The sequence below is a fragment of the Zalophus californianus genome, chromosome X (assembly GCF_009762305.2).
Source record: "Zalophus californianus isolate mZalCal1 chromosome X, mZalCal1.pri.v2, whole genome shotgun sequence".
NCBI classification, from domain to species: Eukaryota; Metazoa; Chordata; class Mammalia; order Carnivora; family Otariidae; genus Zalophus; species Zalophus californianus.
The window spans coordinates 16,484,803-16,511,066 of NC_045612.1; the positions used below are offsets into that span (position 1 = coordinate 16,484,803).

The following is a 26,264-nucleotide window of genomic DNA, read 5'->3' on the forward strand; positions in this document are numbered from 1 at the left end:
GTCCAGACCTATTTTTCTTAAATCCCCAAATTCCACTTTCATAAGGTTACTTTAATAAGAGAAACATAGATAGACGTGTTGTTTTAAAAAATAACCATGGCAGTTAAAGGCAATAAAATAAACAATTCTCTTACACATAATTTGAGAAGACAGTGGCGACACAAATATTTAGCAATAAAAATATCGAGCTTATTTCAAGGGTCCAGTGTTTGGTTCACTGACATTTCTGGTGACAAGAATCATCATTGATACAGCTAATGCATATATACACATAAATACATACTAATAAGTAGTACGGAGGCAGAGTTTTTAAGTAGCTGTCAAAAGCCTGTCGCCACTTCAGATTTGGCTTAAGCTTGTGAACTTTAAACAAGTCATCTGTAAGAGAAAAACCAAACAAAGTATTACGTGATTCCAGTCCTAAATTCCAAGATCTAAATCAAGCAACCCGCGTCTGTTATATCATTTCCTAGACAGCTCAACTTTCAATCACATTAGATGAACCTCTCATTGATCTGATTGTCTTTTTTGGTACTATTTACCAAAATTATATGGAGTATTTTTCTAGAAAAAACAATTCTCAGGTTAGATATTCCTCTGCCATCTGTGAAGCTACATAAAATGTAATATTTAAGCCCTGACTCCGATCCACACGTGAAGTATCTTTCTGACCCGTTACATATTGGTAACATGACTGTACTAATTTTCACCTGAGGGGGACTCCATGGTCACTAGTCGATGGAATATTTCTTTCATTTGAATGGAGGGTGTTAAGGCAACAACAAGGACAAAACCCGAGAATCACAGAGACAGAGAACAGATCAGTGGCAGCCAGAGGCAGGGTGGGGGCATAGGGGGTAGGCAAAATGGCTGAAAGTGATCAAATGGTACAAACTTCCAGGTACAAAATAAATTAAGTCCTGGGGGATGTCATGTACGGCATGGTGACTCTAGTTAATGATACTGTATTGCATATTTGCAAGCTGCTAAGACAGTAGATCTTAACATTTCTCATCGCAAGAAATTTGTGATCACGCGTCGTGACGGATGTGAACTAGTGTTCGCGGTGTTCTTTTCACAACATGTACAAATGCTGACTCATTAACATTGCGCACGGGAAACTAACGTTATATGTCAATTATATGTCAATAATTAATACATAAATAAATGGAGGGTGTTGCGAAGAGACTTTACAAAGTATATGAGAACAAAAGCGAAGCCTCTAACTTCCAGGCGATGACAGCAAGCTCTAAATTATGCTTTGGATTCGCCTTCATCAGCCGATACTTTGTTTAGTCCCATTCCCTGCCCTCTTCCGTTTCCTCCATTTCAGTGTCAGGCATTTCGAGCCAAACGTTGGGTCTGTCAAATATTAGTTAACAATCAGGTCATGGCACTCGTATAAGCTAGGGAGATGTCAGGTTGAAGTTCGCAACTCTGTACAACTAAATATGTTTCTTGAATACCATGTGCGTTAACACCCCTAAAGATACTGTCTGTCCTTAAATAAGCGGACAGCCCCTCTACCTTCTTCAAACTTAAATTTAATTGTTTTCAGAACCTAAACGCGTATAGACACTACAGGAAAATTGCCAAACCAAGTCATTATTTCCTTCCGAGGGTATGAAAAAATATTTTTTATATATTAATTCAAAGTTGGTATCACCAGACATCAACGGGAACCTGCCACACTTAATACAAATGCCCGAGATATTTTAAATTCATCTTCTATTTTGTTTCTTCAGGTTTCATTGGCTCTTATCCAAAAAAATCCAAATGCTTTACTTCCAAGGACAAAAGCATCCCTATGCCATATGCATAATTTCTCTACAAATAGGCCTATTCTTTGAAATGCTGAATTACTTTAGTTAAGAAAAGCAACTACACATTTTCTTCCTTTTACTGCTATAATAAATTATTCACCCCTGCCGAAACTAATTTAAATGAATTTACAAAGTCATAAAATGTGGGTCTTTTGTTCTTTTGGTGCAGGGTAGAAAGAACAAAGAAAAACAGATCTGAAGAGATTTCTGGCTCATTGTAACATGCAGGTCCTTTAAAGACCATTCATATCTTGACAGAAAGGAACGAGAGACGGTGGAAATATGCTGTTATACTTGGGTCTTTATGTGGAGTCTGTTGGGAATTAAGCAGATTTTTGGAAACTGACAAATTGAAAATACCACAAGACTGGGGAGACATTTAGATATAAATAGATTAGATAATGAGAGTCAAGAATAGTCTTAGAATTTCAAACAATGCCGATTGCAATGATTCCACCAATTAGTCTAATTTAGTCTAATTATTTCTTGTCGGAGTTTTTGAAACGGGGGAGGAAGAAAGGGAATGTTCCATAGTCTAGATTAAGGGTAGAGAGCTACTGGGGTAAGGCCGCTTGAGTCACATTCTCCGCGGGGCAGGAAATGATTTCCACGGCGTTAGGTTGTATTAGGATGGGGCAGCGAAGATGTCATAAACATTCAGCTAGTCAACGCTTGAAAGACAAAGAGATCAGAGTGTAGGAGAGTAGAGTGATACTACCCACACCTCAAAACCTACTAACATTTTCCCTTCCATTCATTTCTCCCCACTTCCTGCTGCAAAAAACGTTGGGGAGGGGGGGAAGAGGTGGGCTTGAGTTCCAGGCTCAGCCACACACTTAGCAGAGTGAGCTTGGAGAAACCACTGTGCCTTCTTGTGCCTCCGTTTCTTTTTGTTCTCCTGATTGGAACACTGGTCTTAACATGGAACCGAATTTTATTTTTTACACAAATCCCAGCTCTTAATTAAAACAAACAAACAAAGACTGTTGAATCACAGATCTGTACTTCTGAAACAAATAACGCAACATATTTTAAGAAAAAAGAAAAAGAAGAAGATAGCAGGAGAGGAAGAATGAAGGGGAGTAAGTCAGAGGGGGAGACGAACCAGGAGAGACGATGGACTCTGAAAAACAAACTGAGGTTTCTGGAGGGGAGGAGGGTGGGGGGATGGGTTAGCCTGGTGATGGGTATTGAGGAGGGCACATTCTGCATGGAGCACTGGGTGTTATGCACAAACAATGAATCATGGAACACTACACCAAAACAAATTATGTAATATATGGTGATTAACATAACAATAAAAAATTAAAAAAATAAAATAAAATAAAACAAACAAACAAACGGGGGCACCTGCGTGGCACAGTCAGTTGAGCATCTGACGTTTGGTTTTGGCTCAGGTTGTGATCTCAGGGTCATGATCTCAGGGTCGTGAGATCGAGCCCCATGTAGGGCTCTGTGCTCAGTGCTCAGTGCTCAGTGGGGAGTCTGCTTGGATTTCTCTCTCCCTCTCCCCCCACACTCTCTGTCTCTCTAAAATAAATAAATAAATAAATGCTCTTAAAAAAACAGGTGAACTGAATGTGGTATAGCTGAGAAAAAAAGTTGCTACAAATGTCTTAATTTCTGTAGTTACTGGCGCTCGATAGAAAAAAAAAGATCTTATTGAGAGATAATCTTCTTGCCAACTGTGATATTCTGGTTCCCACCCTACTGACATGATTCTCATGATGGCTCATTGATCCAATTAAGCCTCACTTATCCATTCCAGGTAAGTTTTAGTGCTTAAATAATTAAACCTCTGTTAACTACTTTTGATGGAAATCTTGAATCAATAAAGAAAAAAAAAACCAAGGGTGACCTTTATGGACAATTATCATATTATGCAGTAATACAGTGATGTTTCTGGGCATTAGGAAGTGTATGTGACTTAACTTGCCTTTTTACTAAATGCCCTGCCCAACAAATTGCAAAACCGTCCTATATCTTTATATAACGTCCTTCATATGGAATACCAGTGCCTTCAAGAGCTATGAAAATAACATAGATATCAATAATGGCAATAGTAATGATAACGCTAATAGCATTATCGAGCAGTTGCTATTTGCAATTTACCTGCATTAATTCATTTAATCCCAACTAAATGCCTTTGCAATACATACTATTATTACGCCCATTTCACAGATGAAGTAAGTAAGGCACAGAGAGGCTATGTATCTTATCCAAGGTCAAAAAGCTAGCAAACGGCAGAGCCAGGATCCATATGAGGGCAGCTACGCTCTACAGTCCATACTCTTCTTTTTTAAGATTTATTTGTTTATTTATTTGAGAGAGGGGAAAGGGACAGAGGGAGAGTGGGAGAGAGAGAATCCCAAGCAGACTCCCCACTGAGCCAGGAGCCTGACACGGGGCTGGATCCCATGACCCTGAGATCATGACCTGAGCCGAAATCATGAGTTGGACACTTAACTGACAGAGCCACCCAGGCGCCGCTCTACAGTCCACACTCTTAACACCGTGGGGCTACACAACCCAGAAAGCGAAGTAATGGTGGAAATGTTGAGAGGGTCTATTTCAGAACTCAACACAAAACCTAAGTTTGGGACTCGGGGGCACAAGGACCTCCAGCCTCTAAGGGTGTGAAAACCCCTGTGCTCCCTGGGAAGACACAGGTTACAGAAAAGCCTGGAAATGGATATTTAAAGGCAAGGGGCAGAATGGGAACTGAGTCAAGGACAGACTGACCCTCAAATGGATGCGTGGCATGGGGGAAGGGGGAGGGATCAACGATGCCTCTGGGGTTTCTGGTTTGGGATGTTTGCAGAGGGATGGTGATGGCTCTAGGCAGGGTTGGATCCTTGGTGTCAGAGGTTAAGGAGGACCAGGGACAGATGTGGCACATGTACTTCCTGTGACAGAGGAGAAGGGGAACTTGGCATTTGGGGAAGAGGCAGACTGACGGGTGACCAAGCAGACAGTACTGGGAGTTGACCTTACCTAGTACTGGGGAGTGTGAGAGTGGGCATCACGTGGCTACTCAGGCACAGCAGGTGCACAAAGGAAGGACTGGATGCTTCCTCTTAATCTTTATGCCATGTCCACATCTGACTTCTATTACCCGCAAGACCAGCAAAGCCCAGGCTTAGAGGGCGGGTCTCACTATTGCGAAGAGCAGTACATCTCAATTTCTACTGGGAGAGCAGCTACCCTGGTTAGGGGCACTTTCACATAATAATTTGGAAGGCAAGCTGAGTTTAGACCAAAGATGAGATGCTAGAATTCAGCTCCTAATAGTTCTATAGAACTTTTCCACTGCCCCGCAGTAATAAGGTCACCTCAACCCCTGCGGTGGCAATGGAGACCACGTGCGGAGGAGTAGTGAGGATCCAGAACCCCCACCGCACCCCCAGAGCAGTAACGAGGAGCCCCTCCCTTTGAATGTCAACAGAGGCCAAGTGGGGAACCTGGACTTCTACCCCCTCCTGGCACTAACGAGGCAGTACCTTGCAATCTCTGCCAGGAGTGAGAGAGGAAGCTGAACCAGAAGGCTTAAATAAGATCGAGACTCATAACATAATGCTGAAAAGGCACAGGAGTCAACTGAAAATCCTTCATCGTACCAAGAACGAGAAAGATCTCACAACACATTCAAAAGACCATCAAGAGATGCCAACACCAAAATGACAGAGACTTTAAAAATATCCAATAAAGATGTAAAAGAAGCCAGCATAAAAAAGCTTTCGACAAGCAATTATAAACTGGCGTGACACAAATGAGAAAACAGAAAGCCTCATCAAAGAAAGAGAAAGGAAAAAGCAGAAGATATAAAGAAGAACCCAATGGAAATCTTAGAACTGAAAAATACACTAACCAAAATAAAAAGCTCAACGGATGGGCTCAAAAGCACAATGGAGGGGACAGAGGAAATAATCAGTAAACTGGAAAAGAGAACAGGAGAAATCACCCAATCTGAATAACAGAAAACAGACACACACACACACACACACACACACACACCCACACACACACCGCCAAAATGACCAGATCCAAGATTTGAAAATCTTTCCCCGTTCCGTAGCTTGCTTTTTCACTCTAAGTATGGCCTTAGCTGCACAAAAGTTTTTAAGTTTGATGGAGCCCCATGTGTTTATTTCTGCTTCTGTTGCCTGTGCTTTTGGTGTCACCTCTCTCTCGTTCTTTCTTTCTTTCTTTCTTTAAAGATTTTATTTGTTTGACAGAGAGAGACACAGCGAGAGAGGGAACACAAGCAGGGGGAGTGGGAGAGGGAGAAGCAGGCTTCCCGCGGAGCAGGGAGCCCGATGCGGGGCTCGATCCCAGGACCCTGGGATCACGACCTGAGCCGAAGGCAGACGCTTAACGACTGAGCCACCCAGGCGCCCCTATTTCTTTTTTTTTTTTAATTTCAAGTTTTTATTTTAATTCCAGTTAGTGAACATACAGTGTTATATTCGTTTCAGGTATTAGAATGTAGTGATTCAACACTTGCATACACACCCCGTGTTCATCACAAGCGGACTCCTTACTGCCCATCCCCTCTTTCCCCCATCCGCCTGCTCCTCCCCTCTGGTGACCAGCAGTGCGTTCTCTATGGTTAAGAGTCTGTTTCTTAGTTTGCCTCTCTGTCTTTTTTTCCTTTTGCTCATTTGTTTTGTTTCTTAAATTCCACATAGGTGTGAAATCATATGGTATTTGCCTTTCTCTGACTTATTTCGCTTAGCATTATACTCTCTAGGTCTATCCATGTAGTTGCAAAGGGCAAGGTTTCATTTTTGATGGCTGAGTAATATCCCATTGTGTACACACACCACCTCTTCTTTATCCATCCACCTATCCATGGATACTTGGGCTACTTCCATATCTTGGCCATTGTAAATAATGCTGCCATAAACATAAGGGTGCATGGATCCCTCTGAATTAGCATTCTTGTAGTCTTTGGGTAAATATCCAGTAGTGCAATTACCGGATCATAGGGTAGTTCTATTTTTAACTTTTTTTTCCTATTTTTAACTTTTTGAGGAATCTCTATGCTGTCTTCCCCAGTGGCTGCACCAGTGTTATTCCTTACAACTGCATGCGAATCTAGTTATCTGAAAATAAAAGGTCGTCTTAAAAAATAGAAACATAATACCATTAACAGTCAAAGTGGAGATTATCTAATCTTTCACTTTATAGTTGGGAAAACTGAAGTCACAAAGGGTGAGATCGTGCCATTTGTGACATGGATGCTACCATGCTAAGTGAAATAGGTCGGACCGAGAAACAGAAAAACCATATGATTTCACTCATATGTGGAATCTAAAAACACAAAACAAATGAATAAACAAACAGAAAGCATAATCAGACCTATAAATCCAGAGAACAAGCTGATGGCTGCCAGAGGGGAGGGGGGTGGGAGGGGTGGGTGAAATGGGTGAAGGGGCGTGGGAGGTACAGGCTTCCAGTTATGGAATGAACACGCCACGGGGATGGAAGGCACAGCATGGGGAACGTCGCAAATGGTATTGCAACGGTGCTGTTATGGGGACAGAGGGCAGCCACCCTTGCGGGGAGCACAGCGTAAGGTATAGACTTGTCCAGTCACTATGTTGTACACCTGAAACTAATGTAACATTGTGTGTCAGCTATCCCCATGTAAAAACATTTTTTAAGAAAAGAAATCATTAACTAATAAATTTATTTGAATTTATAAATAATTTAAACAAATCCACAAAATATAGGTACTTTCTATTGGTACCCTTATTAATCTCAAAGACATAACCTATATTTTATGTCAATGACAATCACCTTTGAGAGGACATTTTTAGAGTGGACTAAGAAATAAAGTCGGTAGACTATATACAAAATAATCATGCTAATCCATTTATAATGACCCATTCTTAACCTGCTTAACTTGCAACATTTGAAAGAATTGTTTTTTCAGTACATGTAGTACAAACACTATAGCACTAAAAATCTTACGCTTTTAATGACTAGATGAAAACTCAAAGGTTGAAACTTTTTGCAGAAATTAAGAAACTCCATCGAATAAAAATGATCCCAACTTTACAACTAAAAGGATACCTACACCACATGGTACGACTATATTGCTCCAAACAGATGCGGCTCTTTCAACGAGGAAAAAAAAAATCTCTACACACATTTTCAGTGATATCTCAGTAGCAGCTTCTGGAGTCGCTCCTTGTAGAATTTTACCATGGAAACGACAGCTTCTACGACTTAACTTGCCTAACACAGATGCCTCCGGAGCATTTAAGATTCCTTTATGGGGGAACGAGTGGGAGCCAATACCCCGCAAGAAGCCCTATTTTCTGGAGAAAACCATCAGATTCTTGGAGCATTAACCCCGATCAATGGAATTTTTGGTCCCAAATTAGTCAACGGAAAAGCCAAGTCACTTGAAACTGGGGGCGGGGGGCGGGGGTGTGGTGGGGAACGTCAGCACTGGTACTCGCAGCCTAAAATGCGACAGGAGCCACACCAGAGGCTAAGTGTCTTTTCGGTCTGATGCAAAAACAAAAACAAAAACAGAAACAAAAACAAAACAAAACAAAACAAAAGTAACAAAACGAACAGAACAGAAAACAGTGTGCAAATTCTATCCTTCCAAACCGGTGTTTATCCTTTTCTATATCCCGGTATCAATTATTCTTTGACTACATTTAAAATGCTTAGCCGTTCTCCTATTTTTCATTTCTGTTGCATTTTAAAGACGATGAAGTGGCATATACTTTACTTACCTAAAAGAGGGAGTAAAACTGGGTAGTTGTACGGCATCACAAAGAGGTTTACACAAGTTAAAGTCGTACTGGCTTTTAAATAACCAAATGGATAGCCAAGTTCATTGTATTTTCCACTGCTAGTAACAAATACCTAAGAACATGAGATCAGACACAGTTATGACAATGAGGATTTTATGTGAAACCAAACTCCCAGCAACATTCCAGAATGACATCTAAGGCACAGCTTAACTATAATGTAAAAATGGCAATAGCGCCCTTAGCCTGGGGTCATGTCCAAATAGGCCATACTAAATAAGAACGTTCTGACTGCATTTCTTTATACATTATATTAAGAACTGAAACCGGACTATGCGGTCACCATTCGGAGACCACGGGCTACATCAACAATACCCAAATATTTACTTGGTTAGCACAATGGCAAACGAGGCTGAAATACCACTAAGTGATACCAGCCATGAAAAACAAACAGACTTCTCAAAAGAACAAGTGGTGACCAGAGTGGGGACTTGAGAAAAATGGAGCATTTTTCATCGGGTAAATACATATCGAGTGGCCTATTTTGAGCCGGACACCGGTGCTAATTATTTGGAGGCAGCAAGGAGATGCTTTGGTTCAATCTGGAAGGCATTTTCTCTTCTAAATGATGCTGGTAGAACAAACATTCAGTAACGATCGAAACATTAATCTTTATTCCATGTGACTACCATCTTATTCCTCGCTGATGATTCGTGATTCATCACGAATTGAATATATATATATTCAATATATATTATATGGTCAGGTCCCGTACACTTGATATGCCGGGCTGATGTCCTCTGGGTACCACTTTTTCCTCTCTGTTCCCTGTTTCCTCTTTGGCCCAAGTTAGGGCACAGGTATATACTTTTAGGGACCTAGACCTTTGCCTTTCCCGAAGTCCTTCAGCAGGATCATTGAAGGCAAAAGTCAAACCGTGATGGTGAACAGAATCCATTCACCTTGCTAATTCCTGGTACCAGCCATATCACCTACCAGTTGACTAAACTCTTGCTATATTTAGTCATGGCTAAGAATAAATCTTCCCTGTGTCTTTCGTGACCCCACAAAACAATGAGTCGTGCTGGTGCCATAAAACAGGACTCATCTACTAGATTTCATGTCATAATTTGAACCTTAATAGAAACAAAGAAATGTAGTAACACATAGTGCATTTCCCCCTATTTCCTAAGTATGTAGAACAGATGAGGGGGGAAATCATCATAAAGGATTAAAAATGTTACACACAGCCATTGGGGGTCAGGCCTAGGAGGCCCACGAGAGGTGAAACACTGTTTTTTGTTCCTCTCTCCCTTTCTCTCTTTCTTCCCTCCCTCCCTCCCTTCCCTCTCATAAGCCCCCTGAGTTTTTCCAAATTCCTTATCACCTGCAGATTCATAGAATTGGGGGGGAGGGGATTCAAAGGGATCATTAGAGACCATCTTGTCTAGAGAAAGTAAGTGTCTGGCCCAGGACCACATTACTGGTGGCAGACGTAGGGTTGGAATCCAGACTCCATTATGATTTAGCCAAATTTCCTGGCTCCTGGTTCATCTTATTCCTTTTCACTCCCACTAATTCCTTGCCTTCAAACTAAACCAAAGTCACATAAGGTACAGGAGATAGGCATATGGCCTATTTGAGGGGTGGTGCAGGAAGCAAGGGCAGGATGTCTTATGTGCCTTTGGAGAAGCTTTACAAGAAATGTGCTATACAGAAAAGAGGGCTTCTTTTTAGGGAATAGGTATGATTTGTGATTGTATTTGCTTGTGCAAAATTTGTGTCAATCCATGAAGTCAACCTCCTATCATGGTTTTGAGCTAACATTCTATCATCCGTATCTCTACATTCCTAGCACATTTCCGGGGCATTGTATTGTTAACATAAACATACATTCAGAGAAGTGCATGAGTCATAGGTATATAGCTCAATGAATGCTCACAAAGTGAAAGCACACGTGTCATCAGCACCCAAATCAAGAAATAGAACACAACCAGAGAGAAACCCTTTCACGTCCCTTGCTGGTCACTGCTCTGCACCCCCAAGAGAAACTACCAACCCGACTTCTGACAGAGTCAGCCCGCTTTGCCTCTTTTCGAGCGTAGATAAAATAGAATCATAGGATATGGGATCTTTGATGGCTGGCGTCTTCCACTCAATATTATATTTATGAGATTGTTCTGTTTCTTACACTTTTACATTCTTGCTTCAAGTGTGTTTCTTTTCTCCTACCCAGTTTTAGCATCTTTGGAGAATTTAAGTAGCTTAAAGACAACTAGTAGCAATAATCTCACATTTTAGGATGAAACAGATGGCAGTCTAAAAGTGTTTCTTGCGTAAATAGAACCTAACAATTACTGATTGCTATATGGTGCTGCGTTTAGAAATAGAACAAACATACTTTCAGCGTAGGACTTTCCTTATTATATCCAAATAAAAGGGCTGTGTGACTGCCATGTCTGGATTTTTACAAACTAATATCCAAAGGTGAGTCTATTAATAAATCAGCAAGCCCTTCTGGCTGAAGTATAATGTTTGGAAGAGCCGGTAACGTGCATTTGCCGCATCCAAGTAAAATCCATGTTACACACACTGATGTGCTTTGTACAGGAAGAGAAGTCTGACTACATGACAGTAACACAAAAAGTGGTTTCAGGGCTTATGGGGTTTTTTTGTGTCAAAAATATCTTGTACACCTGAAACTAATATTACACTGTACCGTTAACTACCTGGAATTTAAAGAAAAACGTTAAAAAAAACTGATCTTGTACTTCCAATCTGTCAAGTTCACACGAAGCTTCAGCTGCAGAAGCCACCTTTGAAACTTCTTCAAAGAATTCCCAGATCCCAGAGTGGTTACAGACATTTGGCCAACAGGTAAGGGTAAGTACCTGCCAGCAGGTATGGGGAGACTTTCGTTCCAGGATGTACTGAGTTAAGGGTGAAGGTTCAAGTTCATATTTGTCAAAAGGAAGTTTGTCTATTACCATTGGCTCACAATCTACGCAGGAGAACCTCACAACAGGATGAGATGTTCGTGGAGGCTAAAAGACAAGAGGGGAAGACACAGTCCGTTATCAAAGCGAACTTACGTTTCTGACAAATCCACAACCCCTTCCGTGTTTTGTGAAACCATCGCTGAGATATACACCAGTGCTTTGAAAAAGAGGGCATTGCCAACAGCGTCCATCTGGGGAAGGCACGGGGATTCTTTAGCTCTACCATCTACTTGGCATTGGGAGGAGGAAAGGTGAACTAGAACACTCATAACTACAATTTCAGTGAAGTAAAGATGACAGGTGCTTTGAATACGGTTAGGAAGTCACTAATGATCCATAGAATGAACCCTGATTTTCAGATCCACTTTGCAACCTCCAAGCATGACCTGCCCTTCATTCCTTTGTACGATGGGGTTACAGATAGTCCAGATGCTGCTAGCGAAGAAGAAATCCATGAAGCTGTCAGATGAGCTAATGACAGGGCTAGAGCCACTAATAAGCAAGCAGAAAAACTGTAAAGCCATGGAAAGGGCAAGGCCAAGTACCACAAATGAGCCAGTTACGACACCCAGGACCAGTGGAAATTTCTCACACCTGCAAGCTTGCCTCAGGACTGTTAGAGCCGAGGATGCTCTGGGCGGGCTGCAAAGGCCTATGTGCCTGGGGGACCAGAGCGGACTGGTAGAGCTGAAGAGATGAGGAGATAGGACAAATCCCAGGGACAAGGGTGAGACGTGGTATGCCCTCTTCTTGCCGAGAGATCTCTCAGGCTAATAGAAATATGACAAAACATCTCCGTTTCCCTTATAAAGGGGAAAAACATACTCCTTTGCCTTTGTGATGTACACACCTACAAGATGTTTGAGGAGCTGAGGAAAACAGCCATCAAATGTGCTTTTAAAGCTGAGGGGATGGTAACGGGGGTGAGGTGTGAGTTAGCTGGAATTTCTTTCATCCCAGTTTTTCCTTTTTTTAATATTTTTACTTATTTGAGAAAGAGAGAGAGAGGGAGAGAGAGCGTGCAAGCATGGGGAGGAGAGGCAGATGGAGAGGGACTAGCAGACTCTGCGCTGTGTGGAGCCCCACACGGGGCTCGATCCCACGACCCTGAGATCACGACCTGAGCTGAAATCAAGAGTCAGTCGCTAAATTGACTGGGACATCCAGGCACCCCTCCTGATTTTCATTTTAATTAAACCTGAGAAATATTTCTGGCTTCTTCGATTTAAACCGATTTTTAAAACGCCATAAAGACACAAGCGAAGCCCTGTCACTAGCAATAATGACATAAATTCGTAACTAAAACATTCACTCTGGGGTTTGGAGCTAAGAGCAACTGGGCACTGAGATCTGCTCAGTGTGTCACCTTGGAGCCCTGAGGGAAGGCGGAGGAGATATACCCTCCCCCACAGCAGGGGCGGAAGTGGCTCTTCAGTCCTATATTCTCATGGCATCTCCTGGGAAAAGGAGCCTAGAAAGAGTAATCCAGAAGAAAATACAGTTCATGTCAGAAATTTCTAAAACGCACACAGAATGTAGATTGGCTGACCCAGGAAGGTGCTGAACTGAAGGCGTAGTGATCATTTTGTGCCCCTCCCCCCACACCAGAAGGCTCACTCTGGCCTTTGTGCAGAGGCTTGCGGGAGGAAGATGAAGGGAGAGTGGGTTCCATATGCTTTCCCTCATTAGCAGACACCCCTCTCCCCCCCAAAAAGCTGATTCATCTGGTACTAGGAACAACCACAATATCAAACCCTCTTCTCCCAAATGCAGTGAACAAAAAGAAAAGTCCTCGCTTAGAGATCATTTTTCAAATATTGCTTAATTATCCATCACCGAAAGGTACACTGCCAAGGAACGCAAGTCCATGGATTACAAAAAGATGAAAAGCAGGTCCACAAAGTTCCACTACATGTCTAATGACTCCCCAGGAGGAAGCAGAAGAGCTTCTGTTTTGAATGTGTTTCTAGAACCTAGGCAAGGTGCAAGCTAAGTTTTCATTTCCTGAGGATGTACACGACAAACAACGTTAGTGCTCTTTGGATGTGGCGTTTCCCGTGTCAATCAAGTCAGCTGCTGGGAAATAAAAACCAAGCCACAGATTGCGACGCCGTCAAAAATAACAACGCTTTAACATCCAAAGTGGGCAGTTCAAGTAGCAAAAGGCAACTAAAAGAAAGAATGCCAGAAGGGCAAGGAAGTCCTCTCTTGTTTTTAGGTACAAGCTTAGACTTCCAGCCAGAGAGAAAAGGTATGGCTTAAAAGCCTGGGATCGAGTCCCACATCGGGCTCCAGTCCCACATCGGGCTCCGGGCTCAGCGGGGAGCCTGCTTCTCCCTCTGGCCCTCTCCCCTCTCATGTTGTTTCTCTCTCTCTCTCTCTAATAAATAAATAAATAAAATCTTAAAAAAAAAAGCCTCAAAGCCATTTTACAAGGGTCACTGTAATCAGCAAACTGAAAATCTGGAATGATGTTTACCTTTTTGTTTTATGACACTTACTAGTGAAGGTAAATTCTGATCTGGCCAAAAAGATTCCGGAATTGGCCAATGTCCAACAGGAACACCAGTCTTAGAGTTAGGTCGTACATAAATGAGCTTATGACAACTATGCCATGGTTGAGCAGCAAATGAATTGCCTGGCCTGGATGAATCCATAAGTCCATCTAAAAGGTAAACAAAGACAGATACTAAGGCATCAATTTCTTTTTACAGCTGCTGATCTTCTTGCACAAAATTTTCAGCTCCAAGCAAAGTATAAAACAAGCCAAAATGATAATTCGTGAAAAAATGAGAGAAACAAAAGACTCTATCAGGATTTCTGAATGTTCTCTCTAGCATTTTTCATCTAACCCATCCCTCTAATCCAACACCCCACTCCCATCCTTAACTATGCCCCGAACACCAAGTTATATGGAAAACTATTATAAAATTAGTGCTCAATTTTCTGAATTTGGACACATAAATTACCCCCACCAAACCACTAGAGTTATTTTTTCAAATTAGGTAAATGAAATGGCTCATCCCTTGGTATAGTTTTTACATTTTGGGGATCTGACAAAATAGGTCATAAATTCCATTTAGATTTTCTTTCTATTCCCAGTTAGATGGGGGGGGAAAAAAGTATTCTTTACTAAACAGACCCAATGACCACAAAGGCAAAATAAAAACAATCCAGATTCACTCAAAGATAGAAGGAATGTTGACAATACAATCTACATATATAGTTGGGGGAGGGAACATAAAGCAAATGCATCGAGTTTATTATTGACAAATTCATGATAGTTTCCCCAGCCACCGTTAAAATTCCACGGAAGCTGGGCATTGTATAATGCTGAAGGATGTATCCCGAATATATCTGAATTGTTTAAACTAGCATATTTAATTTGCCCACCAAAAGAGGGCAAGGCAGAGTTATATAACTTTAATGCAATGATTCAATAGTCTATATTTGTAAAAGAGACGTTTTAATGATTTGAGTCATATTTCTTAAATTACAGGTCATTTGATTTACTTATTTAAGTGTCACTTTAAACAAGTAATTACTTTATGCCAGGAGATTTACTAGGGTCCATGGATCTCTAGGGAATACGTGTAATAGCTTCAGGGGACCAAGAGACCCCCTGAAGTTGAGCTCACAATTCTGGGGATGTGCATCTTTCTGCGGAGAGAGTTCTTAGCTTTCTTCAGAATCTCGAAGGCTAAGAACCCTGGGCAAAGGGGAAATGGAGCTAGAAAGAAAATCTTAGCTATTTACAGGACACCAAATCCAATAGGCTTTCCATAGGACAGTTCCCAGTTCACATTAAGATAATGAACACAGAAGTATGGATGGAACTGTCAATCATTAGCAAGAGAACATGTCCTTCCTCAATTAATTTAATGAATTTCAAACAGGCTGTGAGGCCTCAGTCTTCTGTGGTGGGTGTTCTTAAAAGTGGCGTCCAAGAAACCCTAGAATTAAATACCAAACTGTATTTGTGTGGCCTATGTCCATTATTCTAGGGAGAGAGGTCTCTACGTTTCCAACAGCTTCTTAAAGGTTTCTGGGAACTAAACATCAAAAAGGTCAGGAACCACAGGATCCATGGCTTCAGACAGAAGCATGCGTCTTTCTGAGCAGCCCCCACTGATTGTGGCCACGCAATGCCAACGTATGGATCAGGTGAGACAAGCACCATGGGTAGTGATGTGTGTGAGCGCCCAGGAACGAGGAAAAGCAGCCTTGCAGAGTGCTCCCAGGGAGGCTTGCGGGGCGGGGATGACATGAGGGAGAAGACCCTTCCCCTATACAACAGTACGTCTGTGCTCAACTGTTTTGCGATGTTGAACTTTCTGTAAAATGTCACTTGAAGAGAAAAGTTTCAGCAGTTAAAAAGTGGGCGGGAAAATCCCGGTGTAGGATCTTAGAGGACATTAAGCAGTTTCTGGACAAATATTCACAATCTCTTGCTGACATGTGGTGACAAACACGGATTTCCTAAAGATTGCTTGGCACATTTGGGGCTCACAAGACCAAAACCAGGTTACTAATTACGTGGCACTCCGAAGTGATTCTCTAGCTATTTTGTGAATTGAGAGGTGAATAATGCAGTGTATCACCAGACTGGGACCAGGGGATATGAAAAGGGTAGGGGAAAGGAAGAATTTTCGTAAGAGGATTTGACATTGAATTAAAGTTGTTAGAATTTGACCACCCAGGCAATGAATGAATGGCAACTGTTTGGACGGATGTGTGTAACCCCATGAATGCGTGTAGACAGTAAAGACCGTATCTGTTATGAGTTTAATATCTTCCCCATCTCCGATCATTCTCCAGGGTAAAAGGAAAAAAGTCATCTACTGTACCTTCTCCAACAGGAAGTGGATCTGGTCCCGTTTTTTCAAAGTTAATAACGACACCGCTCTGAATTTTCTGAACTAGAGATTCTAGACACTGATTCAACATCCTTTGTGTTCTAACACAGTAGGAGCGACCTATACCAGAAGGAAGAACAAACAGTGTGAGTTTGATCAAATAAAATGCGACTTAACAATATAAGCATTTGAAATCCTAAAATATATCTCGAACGGATCATAACTACGTTGGCAGCAAACCTCACACTCATGATGAGAAGCAGCAGCAGAGCTAAAAGATTCGGGAGGAAAGCAGGACAAGACAGAATATGGCGCTTAAGAGGAACCATACCCTGCTGCTCTGGATTCTTCCTTTAGAAATATGAGATATTGCCAATACCTCCTGTGACTTCACACATCTGAGTGATGGCGGACTCATCAGTCGGTACACTGCCTAGTTGCTCTGGTTCCGTAGAAGCCAATCCAGGCAAACGCAACACCAGGGCAAATAACCTTTGATCCCAACGAAAAGGTTCTTTGGTTAGTTCACTTCCGGGCAGAGGAGAATTCAAAGGGAGATGAAGCTGATAAGGCAAAAGTTGAGAAGTTTCATCATAACAACCCGTGCAACAGTGAAGAAAAAGTTAACAGGGTCACTTTTCTTTCATGGACTCAACAATCTTTCAGGGCTCGTGAAGATGGAAGGTTTGATCAAACTTATTCTTAACTGGCAACGCGGGCCTCCCACAGAAATAGCGGCATGTTCTCTGCCATTTAAGTGAAACTTAAAAAAAAAAATGAAATCTCACCTCTTCTTGAACACCAGCAGTACTTGTTAACTTGTTTCCATCTGTGATGGTAATTAAAATAGATGGTTCTAAAAAAAATGGATTTCTCCCCTAAAATACATTTAAAAAGTATTAGAGCCATGTAAAGTAATAAAATCGTATTTAAACTTTTTTTTTTTTTTTTTTTTTTTTTTTTTTTTTTTTTTTACATTTGCCTTGCCAGGGATCTCTCAAGTGTGTGATAAAATTTGCCTGGATAAGTAAGGCAAAGATTAGGGACTGAAGCGGGTGGGAATCAAAATAAGGATCCCTGCTGAGGTAACATTCAGAATAAACTGAGGAATTCATATCATTCAGGAGCTCCCCAAACTGTAACATCCAAATACTCCTCTCCCTCTGCTTTCCAAGCAATCATAAAAAAAAGATCTTAAAGACAGTATAAGGGAAGCAGCATCCACACCCGTGAATCCGTTCACCTGAGTCAAAATCCTGGCACAGATTGGGGGACAGTAGTGACTTATGCTCTGGAGCCGGGACAGTGACTCTGGTTATTGTGCGCAGAGTTTTCTAGAGTAAGGACAACAGGAGCACCAGATGCTGTCTTGCCTTTCTCTTATTCTAGAGCTTTTCCATTGAATTGGGAGAGATGAGGGAGTTCAGGACACTGAAAATTTCTCTTATAAAGGCCTCGTTCCAATATTTCTCAGCAATTTAGTCATTCCATTCTCAGATAGCTGATGATCTGATGGGGAGGCAATTTTCACTACATATTTTATGATCAAGCCACATACAAGGACCCCCCCACCCCAAAAGAGGGCTCTTTTTTAAAGCAGGTATTTAAAAGATACGGACTTCCTTTTGGCAGTTGTGAAAAGTAGCAGAAAACTCGGTAACCACGCCCAATTTTAAACTCTTACCCCAAGTCACCAAAATAAATTAGCTGTACTCACTCAAAGTTTTTTTTACCTGTCCATAATTGTCTATTCCAGATATTAATCTATTGAGATTTAACAAATCAAATGAGGATCTTAGAGCCTGACCAAGAGTAGTCAGTCCAGAAGCCTGAAGATTTTTTAGTTCACTCATGAATGTTGCGTGATTTTCCTTCCAACCAGCCTGAAAACCAAACATTTACAGAGAAATTCCCGATTATACAATGAACAATATATAAAGTGCAAGCAACCACTAACCTCTAACAAATTAATAGTTCCTTGATCTAATTCTATTCTATGTCTTGACTGACCAAGTGGAACTAAAGCAAGCAATCAGTGGGGCGCCTGGGTGGCTCAGTTGGTTAAGCGACTGCCTTCGGCCCAGGTCATGATCCTGGAGTCCCGGGATCGAGTCCCGCATCGGGCTCCCTGCTCAGCGGGGAGTCTGCTTCTCCCTCTGACCCTCCCCCCTCTCATGTACTCTCTCTCTCTCTCATTCTCATTCTCTCAAATAAATAAATAAATAAATCTTTAAAAAAATAAATAAAGCAAGCAATCAGTTTCAGAAAGATCTGTCAGCATTAATGACCAACAGCAAAGATGCAAACAGTGCATTCGTCCATTATGGCTGGAAGGCTCTGGCTCAAGAAGTCCAATCTTCTGTTCAGGTCCAATCGTACCTACCCAAACACCTCAGTATTTACCTTACTTTGACATGGATGATGAGCATGAAGTGAGGAAGAGAGGAAGGACTATTTTTAAATGCACTGTCCTTGATAGAGACAACTTGTTCTTGACTGTCTGATCTACTTGAACTTTTCTAACCAAGATTCTTCCACCCAAACAATATTTTCACTTTAAATAAGAGTCAAGGGGGAATTCTAGGAATAGAGCCACAACTATTTGGAGACAACCCTTCTGGCATCTTCAAACATTCAGAAAGCCCCAAATCCAGGAAAGGGGGGAGAAAGAAATCTAAAAAGTTCTGGCAAAGAAGCAGCACCCCCTAGGCACCCCCAGCAGCTATGGACAGCGGCCAAGAACCAGAGACCCAAGGCCAGCAGCCAACATGCTGTGATTGAATGGTGTGTAGAAGAGAAAGAAAAGATCATGGTGACTGGTCAGTCACGGCCACAAAAACAAAGCAGCACCAAATGCAAAGAAGAGAAGCCAAAAGAAGACTTGGCAGCTAAAAGCGGGTCACAGAGAAGGCCAGCCAGGGAGAGAGCAAACAGCACACAGCTTGGCAACTTGGTGGGAGGAATGGCCACCTGGGTCTCGGCAGCCCCGAGGGCAGCAGTGTGAGATGCTGAATGCTGAAGTCATGCCAACTGGGCCAGTACAACTGGATGTGGAAGCAAAAGCAAATAATAAGCGATAAAGCATTTAAATGTCATGTTTAGCCGAAGGCATCCTGTCCATTATCCACGCAACCATAGCAAACACTATCTTCGCTAGTTTCCCAGTCTCCAGAAGCAGTTTGGGTCAGGATGAGTGGGAGACAGACGGGGCGGGAGGGGGCCAGAGTCTGCGTGACCTGGAGCGAACCTGTTGGCTCTGAGGACCTAAATTGTATGCTCTGCAAATGAAGAGGGTTAAGCAAGCAGGGATACTGTGTGAGGCTGCGCAAAACACAACCCAAGGGAGAGGTCATTCCTGTTGGAATCCGTGAGAATGGCGCCCCCTTCCACTGAACAGTCCAGAACCTGGTTAAGATCCAGTCCAGTCCAATAGTCTGGGATTCTGTGAAATTAAAGATGTGCTTAGTTGTCCTTTAAAAAGACTCCTAACATATCCTATAGAGCGAAGGATCTAAAGGTGAAACCTTTCCACATGCTCCTTTGGCCACACTGTGGGTATGACTTCTAGCGCCCAGGCAAAGTAGAGCATGAGAACAATTCCTTGTGGCCCCCAGAAAATCTTGCTGGATTAGACAAACTCAGCTTTACTTAAAAGGAAGGCTTGTGGTGGAAACTGTCCTCACCAAATACCTAGAAACATCCCCAGCAGGTTACAAATCACACTGAGTTCAAAAATAAGCCTTCTTCCTTGTGGCCAAAGGGAAAGGTCCGCCATTGGGAGGGACAGAGCAAGTCCTTCCTTCAGTCAACACATTTGCACGGGCCAACGTTACACGCCGGGGATATGGAAAGGGCTCAGTCCTCAAGGAGCTCCTGCCACAGAGGAATGAGAAATGCAGTTCTACAGGCTGAAGGGACAAGTGGCCAGAAAGTCGGGGAGGGCTTCTCACCGAACACGGGGCATGTGCGGAAGAGCGCGGGGCATCCCGCCCTGATGGTGGGAGTGGAGGGGCGCACCAAGAAAGAGAACGAGCGTCCATAGAAGGCTAGGGCTTCGTGGGGAACCGCAAGTAATTTGATTATCATTGCTCTGGGTACATGGCGGGAGGCGAGGCCAGTAAGTGGGGCCCTCACTGTATGGTGCTTTGTACGTTGTGCTCGGTAGTTTGGATTTTATCTGTTGGCTCTGGGAATGACTTGAGGTTTTTAATTAGGGGAGGGGCATGATCAGATCTGGATTTTAGCAAGATCATTCCGCTGGGGAGCTGGAGAATAAATTGGGGGGTGGAGGGGAGGCTGAAGCTCGAGGCAGGGAAACTGGTTTGGAAACTGTTGCAATAGCTTATGGGAAGAGTGATGAAAGCCTGAGCAAGAGTGGCGGGGAGGGAGAGGAGGCTGCCAATGAACAAAGTGTTTCAGAGGCGGAGTCAGAAGTTCTTAGGAGCTAATTAGAAGGGCTGGGTGAGGGAGAAAGGTCGTCCATTAAGTTGAGCTTTGTGGCCTGGGCAAACCTGAGAATGGACCGTCGTTCACCCACAAGCCACTTTATAAAGTTGACTTCTTTTTCAGAGTTACTTCACTATAGTGAGCACTGAACTCCCGGGAGCCACAAAGTAGTTCAGGGCATGAGCAAAGAAAAATTAGCTGACTACTTGATTTGGGGAAGGGCTGAGATAAGACATGAGTACCACGTAAGCAAGCACCCTGTACCTCATCCATATTTAAAATAATGTGTCCTGATTGTTCATCATCTTACTAATCAATCTGTCAGAATAATTGCCCTTTCAGTTTCCCCTTATACTATGAATTTTGAAAGCATTTTACAAATCGTTTCTGCACCTGAGTCACCGGCATTGTTTTTAGGTCAATTCCAATTCTTTGCGGTGAATGGAACAGTACAAGAAATTTGGATGCTACTCCCACCTCGGTACTACAAAGTCTGGCGGCCACATGTACTACCCCAAAGCAATAAACGTCTTCGGAGCAGTCTAGCTCCTTCAAGAGAAAACCGAATGTCCCTAAATGCATTCCTCACAACGCTGAGGGGGGAAAAGCCTATGGATTAATCTCAATATTTAGAGAACCTTGTTCATGAGACAAATTTCTTCCCAAAAGATAATTATAAAGAGCTAGTGGCAGAAAGTAGATGTTTATATTCTTCATTCTCATTCTCATTATACTCTTCATTGCTCGGAGTTGACTTTTTTAATAAATGAATTCAGGACAGCCCATTTACCTTCTTTTTTTTTTTTTAAAGATTTTATTTCTAAGTCATCTCTACATCCAGCGTCGGGCTCGAACTCACAACCCCGAGATCAAGAGTCGCACGCTCCCCCAACTGAGCCAGCCAGACGCCCTCCCACCCCATTTACCTTCTTAATACAGTCTTTTCTTTCAACTTACTCCAAAGGTACCCTACTCTCATGTCTGTAAAATCTTGACTCATGATGATGAGTTCCATACATTCTTATGGAGCTTTGCAGCTTACTAAGCACTTTCCCATTTCACATTTGTGTAGGACAACCCTATAAAACAGGCATGGTATTACCATCCCTCTTTTGTTTTCCTAAACCAGGAAGAAGTAAGACTTAAGCAGGAGAAGCTGTGGTCAGGAAAAAGAAACCAGGAGGCTTGAATTAGTAATCCAGGCCTGAGGGAATTAGGGCCTGAATTAGGATGGGAATGAAGAGGAAGGGGTTAACTGAGAAACACTTCAACCCAACAAGGTAGGACCTGGTGACAGACAGACCATGCATGGGCCTAAAGGAGACAGAGCAAAAGATGATGACAAAACTTCTAGCCTGGGACACCGAAGGAACAGAGGTTTGGGACAAAGGAGTAACCTAGGAGGAGTGAAATCCTAAATTAAGAGTTTACGGTCTTCCCAGGTCAAGTTTTAAAAAGTCTCCCAGAAGTCAAATGATGATGCTGACGACGATGATGACGGTGCTGAATAATAATGTGAGGTAATGCATGTCTGGGCCGACGTGTCAGGACCCCACTTACGCTAAGCACAGTACCCTCCTCGTCCAGGCACCGCCACCGCCCCATCAAGTAGGTGCTGCTCTTATTTCCATTTTATAGAAAGGAAGACAGAAACTCGTCCAGGTCGAACAACTAGCAAATGACACAGCCAGGATTTGAACCCAGGTAGCCTAAGCTTAGAGCCCGCCAATTTAAACCACTGTACTAGAGAACCTTCTACCTATCCCACATATTCACCTCATAGACAAGCCTTGTTTGAGTAGCTTAAAAGTTCAAACATTTAATGAAACTTCCAAATCTCATTTCACTGAAGCCTACTTTCCCCGATGTCTAAATGCACACCAGTCGGGTGTGCAGAGCAGTGACCCAGGACTTGGAAAACCCTGGTCTATCCTGGCCGTAACTCACTAGCGAAGCAACTGGTCCAGAGGAAGTCGGTTACCCCTTACTGGGGCTGTTGCCTCATTTAAGCAATGAAAAGGCTGAAACACCACCGCTAAGGTCCCTTGGAGATTTCCTATCTTCTAATTCCATACCGTTATATAAATCTGACTTACAGAAAGAGAACACCTCACATCTTAATAAACATGTTAATTCAGGCCTGGTTGAAATTTGTAGAGTCAACTGAACACGTCTTTGAATACCAACAGAAAAAGTATGGGCCTTTCAGTCTATCAGTGCCTTGGGTTCTATCCCAGCTCTACTGACTAGCCACTAGCTATCTGTTGCCCCTCGGATCACCACGGAAAGGAGAGAATCTGCGCTCCTTTCCCTGGAAGGGCAAAGCCTAAAAGAAATACTTTCTACTCTCCTCTGCGGCCTTACTTCCATCTTCTTATCTGACTGCTGGGTGTGGCAACAGGAAACTGGCATGCTCCCTGTAGGCCTGTTGCTGAAACTCTAATTTTCTGGTATGTTCTGACATATGTTGCTTACGGGTAGGCTCTATAGGGGAGGTCTAGCAACGTGTGAACAATTTGGGAGCTTTTGCGGAACACGCACCTAGGCTGTGTCCTCCAGTCTAGCCTTTGTCAGGAAGACAGCCATTACTTAGGACTCCTGTGTCTTATTTCGTCACTGGTTTCAATGGAGGAGGGAAAGGAGGGGGTGCTATTTAGTGGCGCCCCCCAAATCTCACCATCCTAACACTTCTCCTTCCTGAGCTTCATCCCATTTTGGCCAGACCATTTCTCCGATTCATTGATTTTTATTTATTTTTCTTTTTTAAAATAGGAGAACCCTTTCCTCCGTCGAAATCGTGCCAGGAAGTGTAAACAAGTCACAGAGATAAAAGCAGATCAACTGTCCTTGAAGGGGATGTGGGAGTGGCGCTAGAGCCCTTTGAGAAAAGCCTTGCTCCATCTCTAAAGGGCACTTGTAATCCTTTTCCAAAATATAAATGACCTTGTTAGGCTTAGTCTCACGTGCAAACTTAAGGAACAGGCTGTGAATCTCGCCCTCTTAGGTAACCGAAAAACAGACTTAGGGCAGCTACAGCTCACCTTCCACAAGAGAAGTGCCCCCTTAAAAACTATGTAAATGGAATACTTCTAAATCAAGAAATAAGTGAATAATTCCAGTTCTCTAGGGTGATAGCTACTGAAAGGGAATCGCAGAGAATCTTCTCAAAGAGCAAAAATAGAGCTTGTCACAAGCCTATCTGGACACTCCCCTGAAAAATAATAGTTCCACTCAGCCCAAGTCTTCAGAACTCGTTAGTAAGCCCTTCATGATGAATAAAAAGGCCTCCCTGGGATTCAAGGAGAGACAATACACACTGCTTCCCTCTCCTTGACAAGACTTTCTTTTTTTTAAATCTTTTATTAAAGGAAATGAAATCAGCCTGGTAATATTTGCCCTTCATAATCCCAGATAGAGGGCTATCCTGGACCACGGGCTCTTCTTCGAGGTGGTTACAAACCAGATGATTAACAGATTTGAGTATTTTCCCAGATGTCGCAAGTTAAAGCCAAGGAGTTTAAATTTAGCAGGGCCACCATTTCTCCTGTTGAAAGATAAACTATTTTCCTTTTTTTTCCATCTGCTCTCCGCAAGCTGGGGGCAAACTGGTTCTGCAGCAACTTAGACGATCAGACTAAATCAATTTCCACCGCATTTTTCGAGCAACTTACTTTCTTCTCCCATCTGACGTTCTATCAACTTTGTCACCACATACCGTTCTTGCGTTGGTAAACTGACCAGCGAGACAGAATGACATGAAGAGTAGGAAGCCCTGCTTTTCCAATCAACTCCGTCTCCCGAGGAGACGGATGACTTTTCCCTTGGTCTTTGCCCTTAGCCTTATATGGAATATCTGTGCGAATTAAAACTTTAAAACTTCTGGAGTTTTCTTCTCACAACGAAAACAGACTCTAATTCTGAGAGATATAAGACAAGGTTTTCTTGCCCTCCTACGTAAACAGACCACTGTGATAGCTGAATCACCTTAAAACATTCAAACTTCTCTTGAAATTTTATTTACAGACCTCACACTTAGAAAGGAGCTTGTTAAAATGGTGAACTACACATTAGGAAGCCACCATATCATTAAAGGAATGGAACTGTCTTGCCTCTTGTATCTCCTTTAAAACTCTCTTCTGGTATTATATTTTCTGACTCTGACATTTTTCCCCCCTCAAAACTCTAGCGATTTGGACTGATTGCACTTTGGGGGGACTCGAGGTCCTGATACACTTTCAGGTTCAAAAGAGGTGGTCTATCATTCTGTGTTAGTAATACAGCTTTTTCTTTTAAGATTACTGGTTTTACGAATATCCGGTTATCTTGGATTCCTTGTTGTCAAAGTCACTTCCCCAGGGGCACTTAGTGTCCTGAACTTGCTAAAAGGCTCGAAGTGCATTTATTTGATTAAATCAGTTCTCTCCCTCAGAACTCTGACTGCTACCATTCTGTGTTTCAGTCCACCAATTAATTTCCATCCACGCGCTTCAGGAAATACTACCAGTCAAGACCACACACAAGAATTCTAGCTTACTTGAGTCCTCTACATAAATAAAATCTTAAAAAAAAAAAAAGGTTCTTAAGAAATTGTCCCCCCCCCTAGTACATTGCAGAAATGTATCTGACAGCGTGTGGCCTGCAGGAAAGGCCCTCGTGAGTGTCTATTTTTTTAAGATTTTATGTATTTATTTGAGAGAGAGAGTACGTGCAGGGGGAGGGGCAGAGGGAGAGGGAGAGAGCGAATCCTCAAGCAGACTCCCCACTGAGCACAGAGCCCGATGTGGGGCTTGATCCCAGGACCCCGAAATCATGACCTAAGCCAAAGTCAGACATTTAACCCACTGAGCCACCCAGGTGCCACCATGAGCACTTATTTTTAAGTAAACTGGGGAAAGAAATGATTCAGTTTGATTCTACTGACACAAAATTGTATCACCAGTCTCTTTAGAATACCTAGTATGAGGTTTTTTTGTTTTGTTTTGTTTTGTTTTAATGGGCAGGATTTTAGGATTTTTTTTTTTTAGTGGATAGGACTGTGATCCTAAAGATTAGTTTAAAATATCTGCAAAATGCATTTATGAGTTTTCAATTCTTACCCCAGAGAATCAGGATGAAATTATGAAGTAGCACACCTCTCACTTGAAAGCATGGTAAGATCAAAAGAAATTTGACCTTCACCAGAGGATGCTAACACATAGAAACCGAACTTTAGAAACTTTTCTCTGAGAATCAGTTGCACTGTTACTAAAGGAAAAATACTTAGAGTAGCAAAGAATTTGCCAAATTCCATCAGATACAGTGTTAAATGCAACCCCTCTCACTCTCAGACCATTTCAACTATAGCTATTGACCTATTATCAGAAAAAA

General features: G+C 42.4%; 1 protein-coding gene across 16 annotated transcripts in view; it reads right to left on the bottom strand.

Annotated features, from left to right (window-relative positions):
- The window catches only part of LOC113930808 (integrator complex subunit 6-like), a 79,133-nt gene that overhangs the window by 12,141 nt on the left and 40,728 nt on the right, over positions 1–26,264 (bottom strand). For all 16 annotated transcript variants that reach the window (XR_004819822.1, XR_004819821.1, XR_004819823.1 and 13 more), the window contains 8 exons: positions 18,185–18,334; positions 17,240–17,329; positions 16,831–17,014; positions 16,443–16,571; positions 14,097–14,260; positions 11,488–11,640; positions 8,579–8,711; positions 284–378 (listed from right to left, as the gene is read on the bottom strand). Coding sequence is in view for 13 of the 16 variants with exons in the window: in XM_035725606.1 (XP_035581499.1) it covers positions 284–378; positions 8,579–8,711; positions 11,488–11,640; positions 14,097–14,260; positions 16,443–16,571; positions 16,831–17,014; positions 17,240–17,329; positions 18,185–18,334 (1,098 nt within the window). In the remaining 3 variants the exon portion in view is untranslated. The remainder of the gene's footprint in view (positions 1–283; positions 379–8,578; positions 8,712–11,487; positions 11,641–14,096; positions 14,261–16,442; positions 16,572–16,830; positions 17,015–17,239; positions 17,330–18,184; positions 18,335–26,264) is intronic.